Source organism: Aulonocara sp. 'chitande type north' Nkhata Bay, linkage group LG11, assembly GCF_057382095.1.
Source record: "Aulonocara sp. 'chitande type north' Nkhata Bay isolate Kocher_YH1m ecotype deep benthic linkage group LG11, A_spYH_male_GT1.1, whole genome shotgun sequence".
Taxonomy (NCBI): domain Eukaryota; kingdom Metazoa; phylum Chordata; class Actinopteri; order Cichliformes; family Cichlidae; genus Aulonocara; species Aulonocara sp. 'chitande type north' Nkhata Bay.
Window position 1 is genome coordinate 11,620,433 of NC_141354.1, and position 12,203 is coordinate 11,632,635.

Genomic DNA, 12,203 nt, shown 5'->3' on the forward strand with positions numbered 1-12,203 from the left:
GATGCATTATACTGCTGAGTTATAAGAAATACTGTTCGCAGAAAGTCATCGCCTTATTTGTCTGATTAGAAGAGAACAGAACATACTGGAGTTTTCTGCCCCATCTCAGCAGGAGCAGATAAACAGGGAGCCAAGGTCATAGCTTAGGCGCTGTGTGAGAGAAAGCATGTGAATGTTTAGGCTTTTATGATTAGGTGGGGGCCACTAGAGGCTATAAGAGTTTGATCAATGCTCCACCATTTTGAGATCTGATGCTGTCTGCGTACGGTGTCCATCTCCCACGCGTGTGATCATTAAAATCATCGTTTGACTCAACCCGGCCGGACCAGTGTTGTTATTGTGGTTTTCCTCTTGTATCCATCCCCAATATTTGAATCCGTAACAGTTTGGGGGCTCGTCCTGTGGTATGGGGGTGGAAGTTGGAGATTTGGACGGTCCGAGGTTGTCGAATGGACAGGCACAAGCCAGTGGTCTGACGTGAGTGGGCATAAGCCGGCTTATACAAAAGGTAAGGCACTACCTGTTGAATTATTTCCAAAGTGTGCCAAATTGGACACGATAAAATTAAAGTCTACTCACTGAAATTACTGGTAGATGTCTGTTTTGATTTTGATGAAAAAATCTCATGAGTTAAAGCAGTTAGAGGCTGCTAAGAAATTGAGTTAGAGGCTCAAGTGTTTCAAAAAAAAGACACTGGTCTGACCAACCAGTGATGACACGACAAGTTTAGTGGTAAAAAGATTCACATTGTGACATGTTTTCTGCTGATTGATTAATACAAGTGATTACTGAATGAAAGAAAATTCCTTTTTTGGGCTTTTAAACATGATCTTAAGAATTTTAACATGTACCTGTGTTGTTCTGTAAGCTTGGTGGGTTATGAGTTGGTTATATGGTGAGAAAAAACAAAAAAAGGGGGAGAGAAGAATGACACAGGGCCTGGCCCCGTTGTTTCTCCCCTCTCTGAATAACACAGCCAACACAACATCATTTTCCTGTTCGTCTGTTTTTGTTTTGTTTGTGTTTTGTTTTTTCTCTTTATGTTTGATTACAGGCTGCTTTGTCGGCCTGGAAAGCTGAGGCTGACCTGGACTCCTGCTCTCCCCTCTACCATCTTTGCTCACTCCTCTACCATCTTTGATGTGACCCTGACCAAATGCTACAGCAGCTGGACCCACAACAACAACCTGCAAATGTCAACAGTGCTGCAGGAAAACAATCTCATGCAGCGGAGACAGAGAGCGTTAAACCCAAGGCCCGTTTCACTACACGGGGGAGATTTCCAGACAGCTTCAGCTGAAAGAGCTGTGACGAGATGCCCATTAAGCCCGGATGAAAAGTGAGGCCGAGCAAAAGAATGCTGACCTTAACAACTCTGCATTAAAACTGTGCAGGACAGTGACAGACCAACACGGATGATCGGGCAGCAAAAAGGGCGTGTAAGAGACAAGAGGAGTAACTGAGGTCAGGAGGCACCTCAGAATGGACAAAAGCACAAGAAGAAAATAAGCTGAAGGCACAGGTGTCGGGGCTCGGCCAGGAGCTGACCTCTGAGAAGAGCCGAACAGCAGAGCCGCAGAAGGCCGTGGAGCAAAGCAAGGAAAACATCAATAAACTTCAATCTGACGTGTACGGAAAAGACTGAGGTTTCTGCCCTCAGTAAGAGCTCAAGGCATCAGAGCAGAAACTGAGCATGGCTCAGGAGGAGCTGGCTGCTAATCGAACCCATCAGTCAGGCTTGGAGTCCCAGACACAGGACTTGAAATCAGGCCGGAGCTTGCTGGAGCAGGAGGTCGCCAAACCTGACCAGAAGCTTCAACAGCAGGAGCAAACCCTGAAGGAGCTACAGAAGCAAAAGGGTCAAGTTAAGGAGGAGCGGAACAAGGAGAAGATGCAGGACACTGGAGAAAAGGACTGCCTCAATTGGGGCCAGAACCAGTATGGACAGAACTTTGAGCAGCAGCATCAATGGATGCAAACAGACTGAAATGGAGGAGGGCAGGACCCCAGGGCACGCTTCAGGCCGTGGTTTACCCAGAACACCAGAACAGGAAAGTGATGAACACAAACACACACATCTACATGCACTGACTCAGAATGAAGAGAAACACACATATGAGCACATATGCACTCGTTGATTGAGTGAGAACTGACACACACACATGCGCGCGCGCTGAGTCAATTCACTGAGAAATGACATACACACACGCACACAAATCGAAATGCTGATTCAATTCACTGAGAAGTGATACACACACACACACATGCACACGCTTGTGCAATGAAGAGTGATACACACACACACGCTGATGCAATGAAGAATGCTTTACTAACAAATGCTTATGCTGACACGCAAAATGCTGCACACAAACATCCAAATTCAGAATCTGTTACAACAACAAGAAGCCGTTGATTGTTGAAAAAACATTTTTGTTAACGGAAATAAAATTTTAAAAAAAGGAAAACCAACTAAAACTGTAATGAGTGTTCACAAAACTAACTAAAATTAACTGAATTTATAGCAAAAATGTGTTTAGTTTTCATTGATGTGTGCGTGTCCTACAATAGTCAAGGGTGAAAATGAAGTTTAGTTTCCAGATTTTTTCTTGCTGTCTCATTATGCCAGCAGGTGGCAAGTACGTTAGTCGAGTCGTCTGTGTTGCTGCTCTGTCCACGCGCAGAATCATGTCAGGAAAAGTCGGGAGAAAGCGCCAGAGTCCAATTTGGGATTACTTTGAATATGACTGTGTTTTGGATAAAGCAAGTGTCTTGTAGTGGAAAGAGACAAATTAGGAGGGACATTTCTAAAGGGAAAAAATCCCACCCACAAACCTTAAAGTGCATTTGAAAAGCTCACACCAGAAGGCTAACCTAGCTTACCTTGAGAAGGTAAGGGAGCACACTCAACCCTCATCCCCAGAAAACAGAAGCTAACCCCATGCAAGGCAGCGTGATGCATCCCGAGACAACAGGACTGGGACATCTACATAACTGTGTGAGTCAATTGCCTTCAAAAAGTTTATCAATTCACTTGAACCAAAATTACGAACACACGGTGCTGCAAGAGTTAATAGTTAATAGTCTCAACACCCAAGGATAAGCAGAAGAGCATGACTGATATGATGAAACTGGGATTTTGTTACACTTAATTTTTGCAAACACAACTAAAACTATAACTGAAACTAATCAAAACTAAACTGAAACGAAGGATTTTCAGAAAAAAAAAAACTAGACTAAACTAGCAAACAATTGGTAAAAACTAATTAAAACTGATATAAAATTGAAAATCTGAAGTCAAAACTAAATAAAAATAAAAACTAATGAAAATTGCAAAACTGTTAAAACCCTGGTCCAGACTGAGATGGCGTTGGACATCTTCAGGGCGGAAAAGGGTTGGTGTGACCAAGGTGTGGTTTGGCTTGTTGTATGTATATTTCGAGATGATATGGCTCTGGATGGACCAGTTACCAGGGCATGGAAGGAGGACAGACTCATTAAATGAGGAGAAGGAATTTTCTGGGATTGGAGATCCTCTGGGTGAGTGGTTGACTAAAAGCATACATAAAATAAAAGCTATTTTTCATTATTGATTGGTAATAGATTGATGATTGGCCACATTTACAGCTGTATTGACTTGTTGTGGACGCAGTCTACTTCATGTTTAAGCACTCTAATTAACAGATTGAAAATAGTGACATTAGAGGAAGAGTATGCAGCGCCACCCTGTCAGATGCCAGTGACGGTGGGGCTCAGTGATTAATCAGGTGAGCCGGATTCATGGCTGAATCAAAACATAGATTCCCCTGCTGTGGTCAGTAAGGGGAAAACAGGGGGAAATAAAATTAGAAGAGGCATGGATAAATGTTTATGTGTGAAGTTTATAAACGGGATAAAGGGGGTGTTTTACTGTTATTTTAACATCAGCATTATTATTGCATCAGAATCATATAACAAGCATTGCATTAACAGGGCTCTAGAGTGCGACCAATTTGGTCGCAAATGCGACCAAATTTTTCAGTGGTGCGACTAAAAGAAAAATATTTGGTTGCACCTGTGCAACCAAATGTTCGGGTAGCAAAAAAAAAAAAAAATAAAAATAAATAAATCTGCAACCTTCCCTGTGGTCAACAACAGACACACATTTTGCCCCTATCGTAGAATAAACCAATCAGAGATAGTAAGGGGCGGGACCTCTCTGATTGGCCGTGGTCCAGTTGAAAGTGCAGGTGGAAGTGGGAGGTGAGTAGCTTGAATAAAGCGATATCAATTCATTAAATCCTGAATCGACTTTTAAATATAACTGTGTTTTGCCAGAAACGCCAGATTCTCAGATTAAAGCTCACAAAACCATTTCAACAACAACCAAACAGCAAATGAGAGCAGGTACACGGATTCCACACAAAGACGTAAACACAGAGCGGACCGACGCATCAGAATCAACTTTTTCATTCTCGGCTTTCTCACCCGACGGCTCGTAGACGGACACGCTGTCGGAGCTTAGCGATCCTGATGCGTCCGGTCCGCGCTGTGTTTACGTCTTTTTGCGCTGATTCTGAGCTGCAGGTTTTGTCTCTCTCCAACCAAAATTCACCGAGCCAGCAGCAAAAGAAGCAGCAAACTGCGCTTCACTTTGATCAATGTCGTCATGAATTTTGCTGTTTTGCTTCCACGACTATTAAAATCACACTTCATGCACAGCTAGCTCTCTCTCTATCTCTCTCTGTACTTCAAGAACAGTTTCCCGTCTCCAATCTCTGTTTTCTGTATTATTCATTCGCTTATTACCCACCAGTCTACCGTTGTTTACAGCGCTGTCGGCTGCTGTCTTTTTTTCTTTTTTCACTTAAATGACCTCGGAAAAAAAAGCCTATTTTTTTCTGTTGTTCAATACTGAAGAAATTTAAACATTATATGTAGAACATTGTAGAATATTTTTAAGGCTATCTGCTATAAAAAGCCAGACCAGGAAAATCTTTCATGTTTTTCTGTGTTTTATTCTTAGTTACTTTCACACAAAGGCATCTGCTGTGATGTTCACAATTCTGATGAAGTCAGTACTGATAAATGATCAGAATTATAATATTTCTGACTCTTCTGGCTATGTTGAATCGAATCGGGACTTTGAAAACCGGAATCGAATGGATTATAGAAATCAGTGATGATACCCAGCTCTAGTGAGCAGCCTAGGCACGACAGAAGTGGATGTAGCTATAATAGGAAAAGAACTATTGCTAACTTTTCTGTTAAGTTAAGGCCTGATCCTTCTGAAATTCATAGGCAGTGCTCTGACACGGTGTCATCAATCTTTGAATGCTGAAAAAGCACGGTGTATCCAGAAAAACACATTATATTATATAAATTATTATAAAATTTGTGTGCACCTAACTTTTGTGCCGGTACGCCCATGGCAAAAAGTTAGTCTAGAGCCCTGATTAATCATTTATTGAAGCTTTTGACATTGTACTAACATTTGTGTTCCATTGATGGTTATAACCTCAGGTTAATCTCCTATATACAGGTGTCGGGGTAATCATATGATCTTTCATTGCAGGTGTAACCATGATCATTTTTATACATATTCCAGTTTGTTGCTCATTATAGAGTTGTGCTCGAGTTAATAAGGGTTAAAAGCTACAGTCAACGCGATGTTTGGCTGATCTATGGACTGGAGTGACTTCGAGCATAGAAGGCCGCATGCGCTTACATAACACCGATGTCATGCTTTTCTTTGTGATCTTTTATTCAGTTATATCTTTTGCTAAGTTTTAAGTAGTGGCAGTTGATTAGACAACATTCAAACTCCTAAAGTTTGCAGATGACACCACTGTCATTGGCCTCATTCAAGATGGTGATGAATCTGCATACCGGCAAGAAGTTGAGCGGCTGGTACCCTGGTGCAGACAGCACAATCTGGAGCTGAACACTCTTAAGACTGTAGAGATGACAGTGGACTTCAGGAGACATCCCTCAACTCCGCTCCCCCTCACCACATCAGACAGCCCTGTGTCAACTGTGAAGACCTTCAAGTTCCTGGGTACAACCATCTCCCAGGACCTGAAGTGGGAGACCAACATCAACTCCATCCTCAAAAAGACCCACCAGAGGATGTACTTCCTGAGACAACTGGGGAAGTACAGTCTCCCACAGGAGCTGCTGATCCAGTTCTACACTGCGGTCATTGAGTCTGTCCTGTGCTCCTCCATCACAGTCTGGTATGGAGCAGCCACTAAACAGGACAGGAGCAGACTGCAGCGGACTGTACGGACAGCAGAAAGGATCATCGACGCCCCCCTGCCCTCCATCCAGGATCTGTACCTCTCAAGAACCAGGAAACGGGCAGGGAAAATCATCACAGACCCCTCACACCCTGCACACAGACTTTTTGATCTGCTGCCCTCTGGCAGACGGTACAGAAGCCTGCAGACCAGGACCACCCGACACAGGAACAGTTTCTTTCCCCTCGCCATCTCCCTTCTTAACAGTTGACCTGTCACACTGCTCCCACTGCCAGACTGCAGCTGCACCTTATGTACATTTTGTAGTATTCATTCCACCTCATTCATTTCTGTATCTTATGTATATAAGTTAGATTCGTTATTTATAGTTGGTTTACACAGCTTTGTGTATGTATGTGTAATGTGTGTATATATAGAGACGTGTGTGTGTGTGTGTGTGTGTGTGTGTGTGTGTGTGTGTGTGTGTGTGTGTGTGATTTACATTGCTGTGCTTGAGAGCCACCATCTACCGGAACCAAATTCCCTGTATGTGTCTGCACATATACTTGGCCAATAAACACGATTCTGATTCATTTAATATTACATACCTGATTCAGAGCATTACACACAGATCAACTTAACAATCTGCAAAACCTTGTAGCTGCAATGTTGTGTCTCCATAAGGGACAGTTGGCTCCAGGAGATAAGTGGGAGTCAGTGCCTGTCCTCGAGAAGGAGAGAATGTTCCTTTGCTGTGTCAGAAGTAGTCAACAAGTTCATATTCAAGTGAAGTTCATATTAATAAAGGTTTTGTTTCTTGGCAATTCTGCGGATGCAGGCTCTGGGCGGAGCCAGGAGTTGAACAGATCTAACATGACAATTAAATTGATTTCATTCCCTGGCACAGGATGACAGGACTGGAGCACCGACACTGGATAGGAGAAGGTCTCATACTTTCTAAGATATGAGGTCACTAACCTCTTCTTTTCATTTTCTAGCTCCGTTGATTTGACACATGGGAATGTGTCAAAAAAGGGGGGGGGGGGGGGGGGGGGAAGTTGAGTTTTAACATCAAACAAGGGTTATATGAACATTTTTATGACTTCATTTGTGTTTTTAATAACTTAGGTATGGTAAAACTTAGGCTAAAGGTTCCTCGGACAGAGGTTCTAGTCTGAGTACGTCTGAAGGGTATAAGGTAGCACCAAAATAAAGCTGTGGAAGAACTGGGGAGTGTCATCTGTACCTGCTATTGTTGTAATAATAGTTTTCTTGCATCTAAACTGCGCAAACACAGAGGTCATCTCACATATGTCATCAACAGGGGGACAAAGGACCTCAGGAGTGAGAAGAAATGAACCTGGCCACACTGGATTACAGGGTGTAGGTGAGCTCTTTATTCTAAAGAGCTCATCAGGGGGAATGATGGATTATAATATTATTTTATGCCATGTTAGACCCCTAATTAAAGATTGTGAATTATTATGTAGTTTTAGTTTGCATTATTCTCCTGGATTAGAAGAAGGTGATAACTATTACATTTGTTAAACTGATTTGCATTACGTTAGACTGCTGATTTATTGTGAATGAATGATATTGTTTTATGATGCATTATACTGCTGAGTTATAAGAAATACTGTTCGCAGAAAGTCATCGCCTTATTTGTCTGATTAGAAGAGAACAGAACATACTGGAGTTTTCTGCCCCATCTCAGCAGGAGCAGATAAACAGGGAGCCAAGGTCATAGCTTAGGCGCTGTGTGAGAGAAAGCATGTGAATGTTTAGGCTTTTATGATTAGGTGGGGGCCACTAGAGGCTATAAGAGTTTGATCAATGCTCCACCATTTTGAGATCTGATGCTGTCTGCGTACGGTGTCCATCTCCCACGCGTGTGATCATTAAAATCATCGTTTGACTCAACCCGGCCGGACCAGTGTTGTTATTGTGGTTTTCCTCTTGTATCCATCCTCAATATTTGAATCCGTAACACCCCCCTCCCCCCCAAGTTACATACTGGATCTCCTGTCCAGCCATTTTCTTAATTGCTTATTAAATTCAGGGGCGGGTGAGAAAACAGTGCTCAGAAGCACTACACTACCATACCACCCATACTGAATCTTACAAAACCCTCTAAAAAATACAAAGTCACAAGAAAATCAGACGTATCATTAAAAAAGCAATTTATTGTGTGGATGCCAAAGGCATCCACACTGTTGAGTTCCTGTTTCTCTTTATTCTTTATTCCACTATTTACTAGTTGCTTCCGTACACTTTTTGGCACTCAACTACTCCCTCAGTTTTTGTGCTATTTTCACCGTTCAAATCTTAAAAAATTCTGCTCTTTCTGGCTATGACTTTTGGTGCTCATAACTTCTATAGTTTTTCAGATATTGAATTTTTTTTTTTTTTTTTGCAATGTTTTTTGCCCATTTCTGAATATTATCAGTGGCCTCACTGATTTTCCTTGCCGGGTTGACCTGTGTTTTAGCTCAGTGAGATGAGCATCCGTTCTCGGACTGGGAGGTCCGGGTTCAAATCCCACTTATGGCAACGTTTCTTTCAGTTAACAGTTAAACTTTTTTAACTCTTTTCAACACAAATTTCAGCTTTTTCACCACTTTTCAGCAAAATCTTCAGTTTTTTCAGCTGTTTTCAACAGAAATTCTGCTAATTGAACTCTTTTCAGCAGAAATTCTGCTGATCCAACTCTTTTCAGCAGAAATTCTGCTGATTGAACTCTTTTCAGCAGAATTTTCAGAATTTTCACCTCTTTTTTTGCCAAAATTCTGCTTATTCAGCTCTTCTGAAAAATTTTCAGCCTTTCCACCTCATATCAGCACAATTCTCAGCAGCTTCTGGCTCATTTCAGCACAATTGTCAATCTCTCCACCTCTTCTTTTTGAGTATGAGTTTGGCTCAGTGAGCTAAATAGCCGCCCTCAAACCAGGAGGGCCAGGTTCAATTCCTGCTCAGGGCAGCATTTTTTTTCCCTTTCAACTTTCAATTTTTTCAGCTTTTTTCAACAGACATCTTCAGCGTTAAGGCATCCACACTGCATTTTCGCAGGAAATGCAAATTTTTCTAGTTTTTAAATGTTTTGTTTTTCTTACTAAAGGATGGTTTCTGTTAAGAAATGGTTGAAAAAAGAAAAAGAAACGTATTTCTCACAAACTAAGCTATAGAGAATGATCGTCCTTACTGTATGCAGACACATGTGCAATTACCCCCTAACCGCCCTGCATGAGCCAGGAAAAACCCTGTCTTCACTGGAAGTAATAAGATGATGTCATCATCCCAATACCTCACATAAGATGACTTCAAACATCTGTATTCTGTACCATGCAGAACATTTGGAGAACCTGTTAAATGTTACTAGACAATATTAGATACACAGTAACAATTAGGACTAGATACGATCACGCACACTCAGCTAAGCTCTAAAAACAGATACAACAAAGATGGACCATGAACACTCTAGCTCTACTGAAGCTTACCCATGCAAGAGGTCAACTTTATTTTTCTCATCTCTACTCCAGTAACTTTATGGGCGAACACTATTTAATAGTTGGAGCGCTGTATTACACAGTTACATGAAAACCAGATGCCTTCATTTTTTTTCTTACTTATAAAACACTGTTAAATTGTTCCCTCTTAAATAAATTGAAAAATTTGGTGTTGGTTTAAAAACAATACTGTATGTTGTATGACTCCCAGAAACTAAGACTGTATTAGTCATTGTAGTTACAACTAGCAACCTGTAATGTTTGTAATTACCAAAATTTGCACAAAACCGTTCAAATGCACAATATATCCAACAGTGGCAACTACCAACAGATAAATAAAATGCAGTTTTGCATGGCAACAACATTTGTAAGTCTTGATAAAAATCCTCTACATGTGCAGTGACGGCTTATATGAAACACAATCTGAGTGTTTAAGAGAAGAGGCAATCAGATTTCCTATAATGATGCTTCTTGCTCCTGAAGGCAGGTCGTAGTTAAGACACCTTCTCATGTTTGCATTACTGATATAAATAATACATATTACAGGGTAGCTGTTGGCAGGCTTTAATATAGAATAAGAGTTAGAAAATTACATAATGTCCCATCATAAATTTGCTTCAAAAAGAAGCTGTCAGCTCTCTCCTACCTGATGGGGGTGGTTCAGTAGTTGATCATCTTCTTGATTGCTTCAAAGCACTTCCACTTGTCTGGGATGTAGAAGGGCTCAAAGATGTGCGGGAAGGGGGTGTCGTAACCGCAGACCCTGCTGATTGGAGCCTCCAGGTTAAGAAAGCACTCCTCCTGCATGATTAGAACAAAAGCCACCATCGTTATTTGTGTGGATGCTTTAAGCATCCACACTATTGAGTTCCTCTTGGGACTTCCGTACACTTTTTGGCACTTAACTACTTCCACAATTTTCAGCCGATTTTCACCGTTCAAATTTTAAACTATTCTGCTATTTCTACTAATGTGTGCTCTGTCTTTTGGTATTTTTCACTATTATACTTTTTAAAATATTAAGCTTAATTTGTCCCATTGAAATGAATGGGAAACTTCTGCAATTCTGCTAAAATTTTCTTGTTTTTGAAACTTAACTACTTCCTCATATTTTCACGTAGAACAACCATTCAAACTTTAAAATGTTCTCAAATTATTGGGCTATTCAGGTATGATTCAACTTTTTCAAATCTTTTACCGTTTTACTTTTATGCCTCTTAAAGTTTTCAGTTGCAAAATTGTGATTTTTCACAAAATACATGCGTTGTTATGGTTGCTATGCACTTGGCTTCCAGTGTGCCACAGAAGGTTTTGCAGTCTTCTCTTCATGTCCGAACAACTTCTTGCTACTTGCTCAATTTTCACTCAACTTCCACAAATTATACATCAAAACGTAGGTATTTTTGCTGGATTCCGAAAAGGTCACTATCATTGTTGTGGGATTTATAGAATTTTGGCAAATCTCCTCAGACCAACACAAAGTTTTAAAACTCTCCATAGAAAGTCGATGGAGAGCTTGTTCAAAGTCACCGCTTGATCTCTGTAATGAGAGGCATATTCGAATCGTCATATCTCCTTAACGAAGCGAAGTTAAGACATGAGACTTGTCCCAGTATATCTTCAGACACTCCTGACGCTCACAATTCAAGAATTATTTTCTCACCTATTACCGTTCTGAAATGAGTTAGACTTGTTTGAGGGTAGGAAATTCGTCCTTCGCTCAGATTTCTTCAGATTTCAAACTCTGGAAATGAACCACTTTTTTCTCTCGTCATATCTTTTTAATGGATTTCCACAGAGACCTGAAAATTTTCATGATTGTTCACCAAAGCCTGCTGTCTCTTACGGTGAAAGAATGATATCGATACTCCAAATAGATTTAGAGTTAGAAAGCGTTGTTTGAGGGCAAGTCAAGGCAGTTTTTGCTTTGCTCTACTCAGTTATGGTGCATTAGAAGTCAAATATCTTTAATAATACATATTTTAATGATAAATTGTCAACACTTTAAGATTCCCCCATCTCTTCTGAACAAAACGGTGTAAGAATGACCATTCTAGCCCCTACGGTTAGGAAATTATGGTCATTTGTTTGAGGGGAATCCTTACTATGAGAAATAGACTACAAAAATCCTGTCTCTGTGCTGCGTGTGTGCACCTGTTTTGGCGGGAAAAAGTACACAGCCTCTGTGGATTCAAATTTAGCAGCTCCCAGGCTGCTTGACTGAAAACAGCCTGACTGAAAACACTGCCTCTGTCAGTGCGCCCCAGGGTGGCTGTGGCTACAATGTAGCTTGTAAAGCGCTTTGGGGTCCTTAGGGACTAGTAAAGCGCTATATAAATACAGGCCATTTACCAAAACATGCTTCTCTCTCCCTGTGTGTGTGTGTGTGTGTGTGTAACATAGTATTTCTGCCAAATGATAGTATTTCTGTCAAATTATAGTATTTGTGCTAAAACATAGTATTGATTTAAAATTACAATATTCA

At 40.9% G+C, this 12,203-nt stretch overlaps 1 protein-coding gene across 1 annotated transcript in view; it reads right to left on the reverse strand.

Annotated features, from left to right (window-relative positions):
- bckdhb (branched chain keto acid dehydrogenase E1 subunit beta) overlaps positions 1-12,203 on the reverse strand; it is an 82,634-nt gene that overhangs the window by 1,587 nt on the left and 68,844 nt on the right. The window contains exon 10 of the mRNA XM_086310574.1: positions 10,365-10,519. Within this exon, the coding sequence (XP_086166700.1) occupies positions 10,379-10,519 (141 nt within the window). The 3' untranslated portion in view covers positions 10,365-10,378. The remainder of the gene's footprint in view (positions 1-10,364; positions 10,520-12,203) is intronic.